At 48.4% G+C, this 17,847-nt stretch overlaps 1 protein-coding gene and 1 long non-coding RNA gene across 2 annotated transcripts in view; both read left to right on the forward strand.

Annotated features, from left to right (window-relative positions):
* Window positions 1-253: 253 nt before the first annotated feature.
* Window positions 254-4,455, forward strand: LOC128778818 (uncharacterized). Its single transcript, XR_008424540.1, has 3 exons — window positions 254-317; window positions 1,872-2,133; window positions 4,180-4,455. It is a non-coding gene; the product is annotated as an uncharacterized LOC128778818 (long non-coding RNA).
* Window positions 4,456-5,514: 1,059 nt separating this feature from the next.
* Window positions 5,515-17,847, forward strand: part of UCK2 (uridine-cytidine kinase 2) — a 78,298-nt gene continuing 65,965 nt past the window's right edge. The window contains exon 1 of the mRNA XM_053908951.1: window positions 5,515-5,900. Coding sequence (XP_053764926.1) covers window positions 5,802-5,900 — 99 coding nt within the window. The 5' untranslated portion in view covers window positions 5,515-5,801. The remainder of the gene's footprint in view (window positions 5,901-17,847) is intronic.

Raw genomic sequence — 17,847 nt, forward strand, 5'->3', positions numbered from 1 at the left:
TTAGGACATATGGGATTTCTGTAGTTGGGCCAGCTGAAATATAAAAGCCCTGGTGTGACAACTGTCTTTGTGGGGTAAAGCTGTGTGAACAAAAGTCAATATGTTGAGTTAAACAACATTAACAACATTTGCATTTATGTAACATTTTATAGGTTACAAAATCTTCTGACACCTTCTTCTTAATTCGCAGTCTCTCTGTGCCTTTGCCCATTTCTGTCCCCAATTCCTAAAAATCTCTCTCTTCTCCAAGCCTGCTTGTTGAAACCTGGTTTTTGAAGCGGCTTTATTGAAATATAATCCGCATACAATTCACGAAGGTAAGAACCAGTTCAGTGGTTCTTACGATTTTCAAAGCTGTGCAGCCATCAAGACAGTCGATTTTAGAACATTTATCTAAAAAGAAATCCTGGAGATGCCTGGGTGGCTCTGTTGGTAAGGGCATTTGACTCGATCTCAGGGTCTTGAGTTCAAGCCTCATTTGGGCCGGGAGCCTATTTAAAATGAAGAAAGAAAGAAGAAGGAATCCTGTACTCCTTCAGCAGCCACTCCCTGTTTGCTTTCTAACCTCCCCAGCTGTAGGCAACCACCAATCTCCTTTCTGTCTCTGTCCGTTTGCCTGTTCTAGATATTTTAATTTTTACCTTAAAGGGACCTGGGGGATTAGGAATTCTTATCTCTGGAACTCCTAATCCCTAAGTGGTGGGACTTCTGTAATAAGAGCTGTGATTGAAGGGGAGGGAAATGGTATTTATTTAACAACTACTACATGCCGGCACATAGTCTTTATTTTCACAACCATCCTACAAACCACGTATCATTTAACAGTTGAAGAACCTGAAGTCCATAGGAGTTAAGTAACTTGCCATAGCTTACAAAGTGGTAGCAAAGCAAGGATGTAAACCTTGCTTTTCCAACTGGAGCTCATTGCCTTCTTCCCCAGATCAGTAATTCTCAAACTTTGGTGGGTGGGCTCTGGAGATACCTGGAGGGCTTATCAAACACAGATTAATGGGCTCCACCCACAGAGTTTTGGATTCTTTTTTTTTTTTAATGTTTATTTATTTATTTTTGAGAGTGGAGAGGGGAGGAGAGAGAGGGAGTCAGAGAATCCCAAGCAGGCTCCACACTGTCAGCACAGAGCCTGATGTGGGTCTTGAACTCCCCAGTTGTGAGATCATGACCTGAGCCAAAACTTAGAATTGGACGCTTAACCAACTGAGCCACCCAGGCACCCCTGGATTCTTCACTTCTGGGACGGGGCCCAAGCTTTTGCCTTCCCTGATGCTGCGGATGCTGGGGTTTGAGACTATGCTGTATAACACACTGCCAACAGAATCTGAGAACGTGATTAACATCATAGAGCTAGATGTAAGGAGCTTTAATATCATCTGGCCAGCATTTCAGAACAGTGCTTATGATCTCTCCAAGCAATCGCTAATGATAAAAGGCCATACGGGCCACCAAAATGTTTCAGAGACAAGCTAAAGTCTGTTGACATTTCTTTTTTTTTTCCTGGTTTGGAAATGTGATAGTTTCCATGGTTTGTGAAGCACCTAGAAGTAGAACTTTCCAGATGGAGACAAAATGTAGCGTTCCTTGTCTAGTTCAGAACTACAGCTACTTAGAGAGCAGGCAGGCAGACAGAGGACTGGGAACGGCCGTGTCTCCTTTTGTTCCTTGGCCACAGCTGCAATTGCACACTCATGCTGACTTTGTCCCCGTATGTTAACTAGGCCAGAACTTGATCAGACTGAAATCTGTACAGAAAGTAAAATCATCACAGATACCGAGAAAAATGGATTTCCTTGAATCTGTTCTAACTCCGCATTTTATTGAACATGTTTGATTTTTTTTTTTTTTTGTTCCTTTAGTGGGAGGGGAAGGAGGAAGGTTGGAAATCACTTAGCTCAGAATCTGCAGTGGAATTGCTACAGTAGACTCAAACATCATTTGAACATCCCTAGCTGTGGGATTTGGTGACCAGGCCCCTGAGGGAGGATGACACAGCACGGGGAACGGCACGGACAGCCTGCCTTGCTTTATAGAGAGCAGAGATACAAAGTCCTTGTCGAGGTCACCGGTGCTGAGAATACTCTTAATGTAAATGGACTTGGGTGACTTCCTTACGTGGAGGTAAGGCAGCCCTAGGGAAAGAAGGGAGTGAAAATGGGAGAGCAGAGTGCAGCTGGATGTCCTTGCTAATTAGGCCTTACCTTTATATAGACAGCTTCTGTTTTTTCTTCAGAGCACTTTCATGTATATTAACTTATGCACGGAAGTCAAATTATGAAACAAGGTACAGGAGGGGCGCCTGGCCGGTTTGGTATATAGCATGTGGCTTTTGCTCTTAGGGTTGTGTGTTCGAGTCCCACGCTGAAGGTAGAAATCACATAAAAAAATAAAATCTCTCTGTTTTTTTTTTTTTTTTTTTTTTTTTTCCATGAGCAGGGGAGCGGCAGAGAGGGGGAGAGAGAATCCCAAGCAGGCTCCGCGCTGTCAGCGCAATACCCCATGAGGGGCTTGAACTCATGAACTGTGAGATCATGGCCTGAGCTGAAATCAAGAGTGGGATGCTTAACCAACTGAGCCACCCAGGCGCCCCCCCCCCCCCCCAAATAAAACCTTTAGACAAGGTGCAGATAAGTGTAATGAATTAGCTCAGTTAATGAGTTGGTTGGACTAGTTAATAGATGCACATACAAGGCTACATGTAGACAGTTGCTTGGAATGCCAGGAAAAGAAAACATTTGGAAATAAGACTAGGAACCGTGGAAATACCATCTAGGGAACACCACCTTTCATTCCAAAATGGTGGGAGAGAAGTTTACTCCTTGGTATTTTTACCTCTTCCGCATTCTTCATTTGTTGATTCAATACATTCAACATGTATCGAATGCTTCTTTCCTGCCTGTCATTCTGCCCAGTGGGCCTTGGGAATGTAGAAATGAGACATGGTGTTTCTTCCTTTATTCAACAAATATTTATTAAGGTCCTACAGGTGCCAGAAACTGTTTTAGGTGCTAGGGATATAGCAATTAAAAGAAAAAAAAAAAAAAGCAATGTACAAATGTGCAAATCATTTTGCAGTAAGTGTCTTCAAACTAACAAGGTAAAGGCAACCCAAGTGCAACAATAAAAATGTGCTGGCTAGAGGGTTGGGCACATGGCTAGTGTGATAGAGCAACTGTAGTACAATGTTCGTGGTGGAGTCTAGATGGTGGTTCTGTCAGTGTTTAAAACATTTAATTGATTTATTTTTTATGTTTATTCATTTCTGAAAGACAGAGACAGACAGAGCACAAGCAGGGGTGGGGTGGAGAGAGAGGGGGACACAGAATCTGAAGCACGCTCCAGGCTCTGAGCTGTCAGCAAAGAGCCCGACGCGGGGCTCGAACTCACCAACTGCGAGGTCGTGGCCTGAGCTGAAGTCGGACGTTCAACGGACTGAGCCACCCAGGCGCCCCAGAGTTTAAAACATTTAAACTCTATGTGTCGAAATTTTTATAAGGAAATATCATGGGGAAAAAAGGCTATAGAAATAAGGAAAGTGGGCGGGGGCGGTGCCTGGGTGGCTCAGTCGGTTGAGTGTCTGCCTTTGTTTCAGGTCACGAGGTCACAGCTTGTGGGTTCGAGCCCCGCATGCGGCTCTGTGCTGTCAGTGCAGAGCCCGCTTCAGATCCTCTGTTCCCTTCTCTGTCTGCCCTCCGCCCCCCAAAAGTAACGGAAACAAACAATGAAATAAGGAAGGTGGGGATTTGGGAAAAATTCATAGAGGATGCAACATTCTTTCGCCCTCTTCTTTCCCTAGTTACCTAATATCCCCTTAGCTCTGGGTCCGTCAGGTTTTCCAAGTCCCATTGGGCTTCATCTTGGGCTATAAAGAACTCTGCAAAAGTCTTTGAAGACTGTGAGATCTCCTTAGTGGAGAAAAGCCTTTGGGGCCACGAGGCCGACTCCCGAATCAGCTAAAACCCACTCACCCCACAGCCATGTGGTAAGGCAGGCTCCTTCCAGCCAACCTCTCCCAAAGGCCTGCCTCTACCTACCCAGGTAGCCCACTCCCTCCGTGTTAGTCTCCTGTGGGAGCGTCTGCGGGAGTTTGGTTTTGGATGGTGACATGAATATTTCAAAAGCGAAAAAAGTCCATTTGTGCTTTCTAATACGCTTAATTTTCTCTAGCAAATTTTCTCGAAGTGATTCCGGAGTTGAGGTACTTTACGAAGTTTGAAACGAATGCTATTGACTTAAGCTGTCTTTTGGACTGTGGGAGCCCATCAGCTCATCGGTAACAGGCTCACAGGGCAGAGGCTGGAAGCTACTGGTGGAGTCCTACCTCTCTCCCCCTGCACCCCAGCAAAAGTTCCCTTTCAGGGCTTCAGCCTTGTAGGGCCCTCTCCCAACTCTTACATGGGGCCTAGACTGTGCCAGCTGCTATTCTAAGAACTTTAAATATAACAATTCACTGAGTACAACAATCCCAGGGTGGAGTTGTCATTATTATTCCCATGTAACAGATGAGAACACTGAGGCACAGGGAGATTATGTGACCTGCTCATGGAACTAGGTGTGAATGCAGAAATCTGCCTCCAGAGGTGGGGGCGGCTGTGAATCACCAGAAAATACTCCCTTTCTCATCAAGTGACTAATTGCCCACCTCTGAAAACCCAGCTCACTGAAAAGTATTAACCGGTCAAAATGACATTCATCACCATTCTAATGTTTTCATAAATCCTAACTCCGCAGGGACCTCAGTATTTGTGATTTCAGACTGGTTTGAAAGGGCCTTGCATTTTGGAGGGAGGGTGCCCTTCATTTAACCCCGTCCGATTACCCTTCCCTGGGGAGAAGGACTCTCGGGAGTCTCCTACTAAGGAGGATGGTGTTTCCAAGAGAGGAAATATTTAGAGCTGGCCGCTGACATATTTTGGCAAACGGGAGGGGGAAATTTTTTCATCTGGGGAAAACACAAGTTTTTAGCCTGAATAATGGGCAAACGACATTAACTCTTTGCTTCATCTTTTTTTTTTTTTAATTTTATTTTTAAAATTTACCTCCAAATTAGGATAGAGTGCAACAAGGATTTCAGGAGTGGAGTCCTTAATGCCCCTTCCCCAAGTAGCCCATCCCCCCTCCCACAACCCCCCCCAGTAACCCTCCGTTTGTTCTCCATATTTAAGAGTCTCTTCGGTTTTGTCCCCACTCTTCGCTTCCTCTTAACCTCCCGTGCTCGTTGGGATTTTGCTTCCCAAGCCCGGGGCGTTGCCAGTCCCCCCATTACCCGATCTGCCCTTGTAGCTCTTCGCCCCCCTTCGAAATAGACGGAGCACACCCCGTGAAAGCGCCGGGCGCGTGTGCCCTGTCCCTCGGTCCGCCGGAGGTCGTCGGGGAAAGGGTTAACCGGGCAGCGGGGCGGGGGGAGGAGGGCCGGCCTCGCACCTCTCCGGGAGACCTCGGGCGGCGGCGGCGGCGGCGGCGGCGGCGGCGGGGCCCGGGAGGGGCGGGGGCTGGGGCTGGACGCCTCGCCGCCTCCGCCTCGGCGAATAGCAGCGCGCTGCCCGCCCGGATTGGAGCAGCAGCATCACGCTGACCTCCGCCTGGGCTGTAAACCGAGCCGGCCGCTGCGGGCAGAGGCAGGCTCTCGGCGCCTCCGGGAAAGGCAGCCCCACGGCCGAGCTCCGCGCGGCTCGCAGGGACCCGGGCAGCGCCCCAGCCGCGGCTGCGGGGAGCGGGGGAGCCCGACGCGGGCGCGGGCGGGGAGCGTGCGTCCGTCGGCAGCAGCGGGAGGAGGGGCGGCGCCAGCCATGGCCGGGGACAGCGAGCAGACCCTGCAGAACCACCAGCAGCCCAACGGCGGCGAGCCCTTCCTGATCGGCGTCAGCGGGGGCACGGCCAGCGGCAAGGTACGGGGGGGTCGCGGCGCCGCGCTCCCGGGCCCGGGCCGGGCGGCGGCGCATGTGGCGCGGCCGCGGGCCGTGTCAGTTGCTGCAGCCACCGCGTGGCCCGCGCGCCTCCGCTCCTGGCCGCGCTCCAGCGCCCAGTGTCTCCCCCCACCCCCCCCCCCCACCCCCCGCCTCTGCGCGGACTGCGGGCGGGGATTCCGGTCATCGCGGTCCCCCGGGGTACGCCGGCCACGGGTCGCAGGGCTGGCGCGCGCCCGCTCGCTCTTTTTCTCCGCTGCGGTAACTCGTGGCCGGGCTCCTAGGGGGAACGGGCAGAGAAAGCGGATGCTTATTGTTTTGCGAGTCCGACGGTGGGGGCGGGGGGAGAGGGCTTCAAGCGGGGTCGCCGGGGAGCCCCCGACGCGCCCCCTCCCCCAAGCCCCGCCTGGGTGGGGGGTGGGGTGGGGGAACTCGCCCCGCGGCGCAGCGCGGGCCGCGGGGGCGGGGCGAGCCGGGAAGCCCGACCTGGAGGGCTGCGGGAACGCGCGAGGCGGCGTCCCGGGGAAGGGAGCTCGTGTCGGGCTGGGGACTGCGGGGGTGTCTTGGGGGGAACATCCTGAGCGCCAGCTACGTGCGGTGACATGGACCAAATGACAATACGGCTTCCGTATGGTTATGAGCAGAAACGTGGCCGGTTTCAATGAGAAAGTTGTTCTGGCTCCGTGCGTGCTCCTCGGTTGCAGGGGCTTTAGCGTCGTGGGTGCACGGAAAGGGGTCAGTCCTAGGGGCGTCCGACCCCCCTCAGGAGCCCGTCTTTGTTTTATCAGCCAAGCAAGAAAAAACGAGGGAAATGCTTTTTTAGCTTTACCCCGGGCCTTTCCTGCAGGTGGAGAAGGGTGGAGACCTCGCAGATGTTTCTTTCTTCGCTCCCCTTTACTGCATTTAAGATGTGGGTACTTGTTTCCTCGGCGTTTAGCAAGCTCCCCATTGCATTGGGAGCATGGGCTCCTCCTGGCGAGCCTGCGAATCGTGGGCTGTGCGCGCCGCGTTTGGCGAGGTGGGATGCTGCCTCCCAGGGCCGGGGAGAGCGGAGCGGGGAGGCTGGTTGGCGCCATGAGGAGCGAGCCACGAGGCTCTCGCGCCCCAGCCGACTCCTCCCGAGCCCCTCCTCCATTTTGGTTCCACGTTTTCCCCTCCGGGTCCCCGCGGGGGCCCAGACCCGGCAGCTGGCGCTGGGAAACTTCTTTATTGATGGAGTTCATCTTGTCTCTCGCTCCCAGGGCGAGGAATCTGGCAGCTTTTAGGTCCCCAAAGTTGATGTGGCATTTGCCCCCCCCCCCCCCCCCCCCGGGCCGAATGCGTTTTCAGGCTGCTAAATGTTCTCTGCCAGCGCTGTTGCTGGTTCTTAGAAGCAAAGGTAGAGGCCAGCACTTTCAGGAAGGTTTCCCTGTTCTTTTAGGATTATTCTTGCCCCCCTCTTTTGTGTAGCCTGCGACTGTTGCATGGGGCCTTTTTGTTGTTGATGGCTGTATTCCCAGCGCTCCTTCCTATAGCACATGTCTGGCACGTAGCTCGCCCCAATCGTTAACCTGAGGTTCAGTCCTCCTGGGAGGAGGGAGACTTAAACTGGCAGATGAGTGTGGCATTTAGAAACCATGTCCTTGGTAATCATCTAAATGATATAGTCACACCAAACATGGAAGCAGACCCTGTGCGGTGAAATAACTCCATTCTCCTTATTTTTGGGTTCATTGGTCATCACCTGGTCCCAGTTGATACTCCGTGTAAGTCGTGTTACTTCTGTAATGTGTCCAATGGGAACGAGTAGTGAGCCCTGCTCCTGGGGTTCTCATGGAGGAGGAAGATTATAGTAACTCTGAAGAAGGAGTCTTTTCAAAACCAGGTTCTTGTATTTCCTCTGAAAGGACAGGTCTAGAGAGAACAAGAAGTCACACTGGAAGGGAAAAAAAAGGAAACAGTGTAAAGCCTATTGTACATTTTGGGCATTAATAAATACTGTGTCATTGTTTAAGAATATTATATCCTTGTTTTGTTATTTAAAGATTTTTTTTAACACCCATTTATTATTGAGAGACAAAAAGAGACAGAGCATGAGCAGGGAAGGGGCAGAGAGAGAGAGGGGGACACAGAATCCGAAGCAGGCTCCAGGCTCCGAGCTGTCAGCACAGAGCCCATGGGGCTCGAACTCACAAACCGCGAGATCGTGACCTGAGTCGAAGTCGGATGCTTAACTTAACCACTGAGCCACCCAGGCACCCCTGTTATTTTAAAAAGCCCAAGGGAGCACTGGACTTCTGTAATTCCACGTAGTAGTTCATTTGCTGTGATTATATCTTGATTCTCTTATTCCAGGCCTTAGTGCCTTTCCTGAAAGAAATTCAAAGTATTTTTTAGAGGATGTGCAGCACCAACAGGCTGGACCCCCTTTGGAAGTCTGAAATCTGAAATCTGAACATAGTTGTGCACGAGGATCTGGCAGCAAGATTGGTCCTCCGCTTCCTCGGGTATTTATTATGTGTCTGTTAAAAGGATTTGGGCAAGGCAAAGGGTCTCAGAACATCATCAAAACTGACAGTTTAGAGCCAGGAGGAACCTCAGAGTCCAGTCCCTGGAGTCCAACACTTAGTCTCATCACTTCTAGAATAGAAAAATGTATCCATGTGATGTACTTAGCGGCGGACCCAGTTCTGGACTGATGCTGGTTGATCCCCGCTGTTGCCTTGTTAAGGAAGAATTGACTGAGGACGAAGAGTAAGACTAAGGTGGGAGGGGGGAGGGTGGAAAACACATGTTTACAGCCTTCGCCTTGGAAAAGGGCTGCGGGGAAATGGCCGTGAACTGGTTTCAGACGTACTTGACCCAAAGGGAAATGGAAATGCAGATTGCTCTGTACTCTTGGCCCAGCCCTGTAGATCTTGGTTGTTCCCCCCTCCTGCACCCCTCCTTTATAAGAAAAATCAACTCCCTGTTCAGCTTCTCTTGAGGGCTCAGATTTGTCTCTGTTGTGGCCGCCCTAAGTACAAAAATTGTATCTCAGACTAAGTTATTTTGGTTGTACAGGCAAAAAAAAAAAAAAAAAAAAGTGATTGCAGCTCCATCTATCACATTTTTTAGTTTGTTTTATAAATGACGACGAGGAGCGCCTGGGTGGCTTGGTCGGTTGAGCGTCCGACTTCGGCTCAGGTCATGATCTCACGGTCCATGAGTTCGAGCCCCACGTCGGGCTCTGTGCTGACAGCTCAGAGCCTGGAGCCTGCTTCCGATTCTGTGTCTCCCTCTCTCTCTGACCCTCCCCCATTCATGCTCTGTCTCTCTCTGTCTCAAAAATAAATAAACGTTAAAAAAAAAAATTAAAAAAAAAAATGACGAATTAGAACTTGCGAGTAAGCTTTGCCAGGCTGACATGGTGAGTCATTGTTAAAGACTCATGGTAAAATTGTGGTGGGTTGAGGAGGTTATTCTGACCTATGTTAACCAGATTCTCCTGCTTTCCTCCGAAAGGACAGGTCTAGGTGAGCAAGAAGTCACACAGGAGGAGGGAAAAAAAAAAAAAGCCTCAACTTCTCTGCCCACATATATGTCCCTGACCGTAGATGCCATTCTGTCTTTTTTCGGTGGTTTCTTCCTTGGCCAATTAAAGTCGCTTCTCAATGGCCGCCATCAGAGTGGGCTTCTTTGCCTATAGCTCTGATTATGTCCCTCTCCTTTTTGGAAATCGTGGACCACTCTCCATTGCCCAGACTACTGGTCAAATATTTCAGCCTAGTGCAGATCCCCTAATGTGGTCCCAGACTGTCTCTTTTTCCCCTCTTCTCCCCCACCCACGTGCACAGACAGACACACGTACGGAACCTCTTTCACTTAAACTTTTGCTTAGGATCTTCTCTGGAATGGCCTCTAGTCCTTTTAAGCCTTCAGTTCTGTAAATAACTTCCTCCAGGGGACTTTGTTATTCATTTCCTTAATCAGAATTGTTTTTTTTTGTCTCCCGTGCTTCCATAGTCTTACCGACATTTTGCCTTGGCGCCTGGCTGTTTGTTGACTGCTTGTTGACTGCCTCCCCCACTGCACTAGAAGTTCTGTGAGAGCGTCTCGAGTATTTGGGCCTTCACGTCCCCATCAGTGTTTGATACGGTGCTGCTGTTTGGTGTTAGGTGTTGATTGAGCTGCATTAGGCAGACCAAGACTTATAATTATCCTTTGTTACTTGATTCATAAGACTATTTGAATTAGGATTTGGAGCCACAGTTGAAACCACGTTTACCTCTGTGATGCATGTTGTAACGACCAAACTCTAAAAAAAGCCCCCTGAACCCTAATGCATTGGTATTGCTTAACCAGAGCCTAGCATTTGTTTAGTATGCACTAAATAAGTATTTGTTGAGTGAAGGTCATTTTGCAGAATACCGTATTAAGTGCTTCTTTTGTTGTTTGTTTGTTTTTGAGAGAGAGCACATTCACGTAAGTGGGGGAAGGGGCAGAGAGAGAGGGGGACAGCAGAGGGCCCGATGTGGGGCTCGAACTCGCGAACGGTGAGATCATGACCTGAGCCGAGGTCAGACACGCCATGGATTGAGCCACCTAGCCGCCCCTGAATTAAGTGCTTTTGAGGAGAAGTTGGGATGTGAGGATATGTGAGAGAAAGTCTATCAGTATTTTGCAGTTGAATGTTGCTTAAACCACTTTTACCATGAAGCCAGATTCTCTTTTTCTTGTTTTGTTTTTTTAAGATTTTCTTCATTTCTTAAAGTAACGTCTACTCCGAACGTGGGGCTGAAACCTACTAGCCGAGGTCGAGTGCTGCACCTTTGGAGCCAGCCTGGTGCCCCGCCCCCGCCCAAGCCAGTTCATCTGTAAAGCATTTGATTCGCTCTCCCTTTGAAGTCAGGCAGGCGGCTGTCTTCCCTGTTGATGGGTAACAATGGAAGACATGAGGTTAGGAGAGTTTTTGACTTGACTGAGGGTGGCTAGTAAGGGATACAGCTTGGATCGGAGTCCGGATTTTCCCTTTCCTAGATGCATGTCTGTTCTGAGCTATCTTCATAAGCAGCAAGGAGGTTGGTCTGACTGTGTATGAGTAACACAGACCAAGAGGGCAAACGGCAGTGCCCTCAGAGGTCTGGGCTGTCACCTCCCCTTAGCTCGACCATGACTCATCTGCTTTTGGAGCATCTGGAACATGCCGTGGGCCTGCATCCCCTTGATTCCATCACCCTGTTCCTGGACCCTTCGGCGGCTGTGCCCCTCCCGCCGGGCCGCTCACTCCGCACCCTCCTTCCGTTAGGTTCTCCCAGAATTCCGGGGACTGGGTTGGTCCCACTGGCTTTCTCAGAGCTGGCACTGTGTGCGTTCTGCCGCCCCAAACTGCTGCCGTGGCCATCAACGAACGCCTGGCGCAATGTGGCTCTGCTGGCCTCCTGCCTCTCTCCCCTTTGCTCTCTCTGCTGCAGCCACACAGGCTGCACCCCACCCCTGGCTTTCCCTCTGCCCAAGAACGTTGTTGGTTGTGCCAGCGCCTAACACGGAGCCCGGTAGAGGAAAGGAGACCTAGCAGATCTTGAGGGCTCCTGTGTGTTCCTCTCCTGCCGCCTGCCCGTTGTCCCCAGCTGTGCCTGTGTGGTCAGCTGCCTTCCTTTTCCTTCCTTGCTTGAATGTCTTTGAAGTTTGGCTTCTGATGCACACTCTCTGTGGTCACCTGACTCCGGCTGGCTGGGTAGCCCTTGCTGAGATCTTTTGCCTGATGTCCTTGTTTCTTTGTTGGGTGTTGCTTTCACGAAGTTCTGTGCTGGGGACAGATTGTGTTGGGAAGTTTCCCTGTTGAGGACCTGGTCTTTGTTGCTGGTGGGGTCTGAGATGGTGCTCTTGGACTATTCAAGATCTCTGAGGTCTTTTAGGTGTGGGTCTCAGTGTTTTAAACCAGTGGAAAAGCTTGGAGGGGGTACCCTGTGTGTGTGTGTGTGTGTGTGTGTGCGCGTTCAGGTGTGTTTTCATGTCCATTAAACCACTATTTAAAAATTTATTTTATTCATTTATTTTTTATTTAATTTTTAGTTTTATTCTTTACTTTTTTTAACATTTTATTTATTTTCGAGACAGACAGAGTGCAAGCAGGGGAGGGGCAGAGAGAGAGGGAGACACAGAATCCAAAGCAGGCTCCAGGCTCTGAGCTGTCAGCACAGAGCCCAACACGGGGCTCAAACCCACAAACTGTGAGATCGTGACCTGAGCGAAGTCAGATGCTTAACTGACCGGGCCACCCTGGCGCCCCTATTTTTTTTTTTTTTAATTTTAATTAATATCATCAAATCACTTTTATCAGTAAGCCAGCTTACTAAAGCATTTGACCATCTCTTTTTCATGATGTATCATGTATATGTATATATGAATTACATGAACATAATCTCTATAAAACACAAAAATAAGAGCTATCAAACAGAAAAATGATATAAAGAGTTAAAATGATGGTTTCTTTATTTTTAAATTTTTTAAATGTTTATTTTTGGGGGAGAGAGAGAGAGAGACAGAGCATGAGCAGGGGAGGGGCAGAGAGAAAGGGAGACACAGAATCTGAGGCAGGCTCCAGGCTCTGAGCTGTCAGCACAGAGCCCAGCCCAGAGTGGGGCTCGAACCCACAAACTGCCAGATCATGACCTGAGCCGAAGTCGAGTGCTTAACCGACTGAGCCACCCAGGCGCCCCAAAATGATGGTTTCTTTAAAGGTATAAAACCTTTTGATTTTACTAAGATATTTTTTATTTGTGACTAAAGAGTGTTTTATTTTTAAAAATCTTGTTTCACACGTGGTGACTCATGGATGTTGGATGATCATGGTGATATTAGTCTTGGTGACTACAAGGCTGAATGAAGGCTTGGTTCTAAGTTTAGTCTTTTGAATGCTGATTAAAAGACCATCCTATTTGAAAAAGTTATCTCCTTCAAAGATCCAAGAACAAGAAAGTCCCCGTTTGCAGTGTTTACCAAATCACAATAGTCCCCTCCCCCAAAACCCAACGAGAAAATTTTCACCTTTGTGCATCAGCTGTTTTTGCAAACCAAGGTGCTTCATTAACGAGTTGAATTCAAACTCCGCTGAAAATCCTTATCTGGAGTATTTTACAAGTTCTTACAAGTTTCTGTTTACAGGTGCACACATAGTTTTTGGCAACAGTGTTGCTTAACAGTGGAAACATTTTCGAATCTCTTTACCAGATAATTGGATCGTTTACTTTTAATAGATGTATTTCTTTGCCTTCAATCCTACATAAAACAACAAGTCAAAGTTTATTTTTGAAAGAGCAGGATTTCTAAATGAACAAGTAACTGCAAAGATCACATGAAAATAAGACAGGAGTGTCTAAAAGACCAGAGAAAAGGTGTAACAGCTGTCAGGTGTTGACAGAAAGTAACTAATCTGTGGGGCACTTGGGTGGCTCAGTGGCGATCCAGCCCTGTGTTGAGCTGCCAGCGAGGAGCCTGCTTGGGATTCATTCTCTCTCTGTCTCTCTCCCTCTCCCTTCCCCTCTGCCCATGTGCAGGCTCACTCTCTCCCTCTCTCCAAAAAAACAAAACCAAAACCAAAACCAAACCAAACTAATGGGTGTTCAGGTCACATGCATGCAAGAGTTAAGCGAACATGAAAGTTCATACAGAGAAAGCCAAAGTAGTTACAATAAAGAAATTACCATCAATAGGCTACTTAACATAATAACCTGAAAAGTCTGAAGAATGCTAGAAAGCATTGAACCTTTGGGCCTCTCCTAAGCAGTAATTGGATTACATGGGGGGGGGGGGGGGGGAGCGGGGGCATTGGTTCTAAAATGGACCACGCATGCTTTGAGAATTTTGAATGATGATGGGAGACAGTAAGGCAAAAAAAAAAAAAAAAAAAAAAAAATCAGTTTGCTTTGTTACTTGGCTATTAAAAATGGTCTTTCCATAGTGTAAGAAAAAAAGTAGTTATTTCCGCATGGTTACAGCCTATGAAACTGCAGGAGAAGTGTCTAAAGTGTCTCTGAACCTCCCATACTTCCTGTAGTAACCTTGAGTACCCTGTGGAGCAGGTGGCCTGCAGTTTTATTCCTGCCCCATGTGGTCCCCCACCTCATAGAAGGCTCTGCCACATGCCCTTTGCGTGACTTGTAGAAACGGTATCGTAGGACTTGTATAAGACGCAGTAGAAGCATAAGAGTTTTATGTGTGCAGGCGAAGTAGGGTTGTGCTTCTTTAGTGCTTTAATCAGTGTGTGAGTATGCCATCTTGTCTGAAATTTTGGCCTTTCCCCACCTTAGCTGAAGGGCCATTCTGTCCTGTCTCAACACACACCCCCTGCCTGTCCTCTAGGAAGCCTCGGGTTCTCCAGGAATGCCTCCTTCCCCAACAGTGGAGGGTGAGCCCTTGTCTGCCTTGTGCGGGTTGGTGGGTCTCAGGCTATAGAGAGAGAGCTTGTAGGATGCAATGCTAAGAGCCCTGACTTGTGATTTGGACTCTGGTCTTCAAACGTGTTTGCATCCTTAACTGCTATGAGAAGCTTTGGAGATTCTTTATCCCATTGCATCTATATATATATATATATTTTTTTTTTTAATTTTTTAACGTTTATTTATTTTTGAGACAGAGAGAGACAGAGCATGAACGGGGGAGGGGCAGAGAGAGAGGGAGACACAGAACCGGAAGCAGGCTCCAGGCTCTGAGCCATCAGCCCAGAGCCCGACGCGGGGCTCGAACTCACGGACCGCGAGATCGTGACCTGAGCTGAAGTCGGATGTTTAACCGATGAAATCATATTTCAGTTCCACTTTTCCCACAAAATGTTAACTTAATTTTGTCTATTTTTATTCTTGAAAATCTTTTATTGATCATTCTATTGTCTTTTTTAATGTTTATTTTTGAGAGAGAGTGCACGTGTGTGCGTATGCACATGTGGGGGAGGGGCAGAGACAGACGGAAACACAGAATCGGAAGCAGGCTCCAGGCTCTGAGCCATCGGCACAGAGCCTGATGCGGGACTTGAACTCACAAGTGGTGAGATCATGACCTGAGCCGAAGTCGGACACTCAACCGACTGAGCCACCCAGGCGCCCCGATTATTCTATCATCCTTATGCAACAAAATGTATGTGTACATTGGAAGGTTTTTTCTATTCTTAGAAGTCTCAGCATTAATTTCTTTCAGATTATGTTACTGTGGTTATTGTCCTAAGTTAATCAGAACAAGTAGATACCCACTTTGATACATACTTAAACGAAAAAGGTAGAATTTTGTTGGAAAGCAACTTGATGGCTATAGCCTGTATCGGGGTGGGTTATTACTCTTTAAGGCTACGATAAGATTTTTCTCTTGTATAGATAGAAACTTTGAGAAGTGCTGTTGACATAACTAGATGGGAACGGAAAGGCTTTTGTTCTATCAAGGTCGCTCAGTTTTTACATTCCAAAGTATGTGTCAGAATCCAATGTATTTAAAAAAATTTTTTTTTATGTTTATTCATTTTTGACAGAGAGAGAGAAAGAGAGAGAGGGAGAGAAAGGGAGACAGAGCATGAGTGGGGGAGGGGCAGAGAGAGAGGGAGACCCAGAATCTGAAACAGGCTCCAGGCTCTGAGCTGTCAGCACAGAGCCCGACGCGGGGCTCGAACTCACGGACGGTGAGATCATGACCTGAGCTGAAGTCGGACGCTCAGCCGACTGAGCCACCCAGGCACCCCAGAATCCAGTGTAGTTTTATGAGTCAACCAGCTTGCCACTCACCTCCTTTAATTTTGTCAAAGACAGAAAACTGGAGACCTTCAGACTTGTAAAAGGATTTGTTACCCAATCATCAGACCATTCATTTTTCGGTATCGGCACTCGCATTTCATGTTGCCTCTTTGTATGGCCACTGATTTAGGGATTGTGGGTTCCAGCCCAGCTTTGCCAGTTGCTTACTGGGTATCTGGATTTTCATCTACAGGAAAGGCTCTCCTTTCATTCCTTAACATTTTTCAATTCTGTAGCTAGCCTCGAGTGTTCTTGAATTGTTCTCTCACAACTGGTCACACTTACCAAGTACTTCTCCCACCCACACCTGCATAATGTGGTTGGCATTTGTGACCTTCTGGGGTGGGGGGGGTCCTGAGAAACTGGTATTCCCTGCCACTTGCCAACATTCACTTCAACTGGGTATTAACTGGGTTTCCCGTAGATCCTGTGACCCTGTATCTTGCTCTCATAGATGTTGTTGCTTTTCCTAGCATCCCTCCCTCCCGGTACCTTCCTCTTCCTTACCTGGCTAACCCCTGCTCATCTTTCTGTAGGCGTCCTGTCATGGTCTTTCTTGGGAAGTCCTCTCAGGCGTGATGGAGTGTCCCTCTTCTGTGTTGCTAAAGCATCAGTCGTAGGATGTCCCCCGTTCTGTGTTGCCCTTGCTCATGTAAGTCTGTCTTCCTCTCTCCACTGCTGTCTCAGGGACTGTTTTTCCTCACTGTTGCCTGAGGCTCACACATGGGCTAAAACTAAAACCAGTCTAGGTAGGTTCTCCGTACATATTTGTTGAATAGCCAAATCTTAAGGGCCTCTTTTTCAAAATCCTTGACATTTTCACTTGGGATCTCAACAGGAATCTCAGTAGGGCCAACATTTAACTCCTGATCTTCCCCTCACATGTGTTCAGCCTGCAGCTCTTCTGCATCTCAGCTGATGACAGCCCTCATCCTTGTGGTTGCTCTGACCTAAACCGTGGAGTCATTCTTGACCACCATCTAAACCGTGGAGTCATTCTTGACCACATCTTTCATTTGCACCCAGACCGTTAAGAAGTCTTGTTGGTTCTACCATTAAAGTGTGTCCTCAGTCTGCCCCTATTCACCTCCACCGCTTCCCTCCGGGTCCAAGCCACCAACATGTTGGGGTTGGGCCATGGCAGTAGTATCCTAGCTCCTCTCCCTGTCCTGCCTCTGGCCTTGTGCATTCCGTTCTCATGGCGGCCAGTGATCCCGTTCAAGTAGAAGGCTGGATAATAATTTCCCTGCTCTGCTTAGAACCCCGAGGTAGCTTCCCATTTTACTCGCAGTAGAAGCCACAGTCCTTGCAGAGACCCCCAAGTCCCCAAGATGGGCTCTGTTCTTTCTGCCAGGGTAGCACTTCCCTCAGACATCAGCGTGGTTAGCTCTCTCACCTCCTCATGGTCCCGTTGTTTAAAACTGCACACTGTAGGCACTCAGTTACAGAAAAACCTTGGTTGGCGAGCATAATTCGTTCCAGAAACGTGCTTGTCATCCAAAGCACTCATATATCAAGGCGAATTTCAAGAACCATTGGCTCAGGGGTGATCATGTGATGTTCGGCGTCACAAATGACAAGACATCGCTTGTTTATCAAGTTAAAATTTGGTAGCAATGATTGCTTGTCTTGCGGAACACTCCCAAGCAAGTTATAATCCAAGGTTTTACTGTACTTTTTGGATAAATGGTTGAAGAATTCATTACTTGTTTGCTAGGTTGCCTCGTCTAATACTAGTTTTCAGCATTTAAACCTGGTTGCTTTGGCTTTTGCTGGGAGATGTGGATAGTTATTCCTTGACTGTTCACATTTGTCCTTCCTTGTGAGGTCCCTTTACCTGGGTAGGATGATGACTGGTACCTTGTCCGTCACAGAGCTCAGTGTAGGGGTACATGCTAGATGGCTTAGGTGCCTGTTTACGGGTGCATTTTTATTTATTGTTTTAAACTTTATTTTGAGAGACAGAGAGTGAGGGAGAGGGACGGAGGGAGAGAGAGAATCCCAAGCTGGCTGCACGTTATCAGCGCAGAGCAGGACGTGGGGCTCGAACCCACAAACTGTGAGATCGTGACCTGAGCTGAAACCAAGAGTTGGACGCTAAATCGGCTGAGCCGCCCAGGGGCCTGATTTTGAATTTTTTTTTTTTGTTTGTTTAAAGTTTATTTATTCACTTTGAGATAGAGTGGGGGAGG

Source organism: Panthera pardus, unplaced genomic scaffold (genome assembly GCF_024362965.1).
Source record: "Panthera pardus isolate Hobbes unplaced genomic scaffold, ASM2436296v1 HiC_scaffold_21, whole genome shotgun sequence".
In the NCBI taxonomy this organism is placed as follows: Eukaryota; Metazoa; Chordata; class Mammalia; order Carnivora; family Felidae; genus Panthera; species Panthera pardus.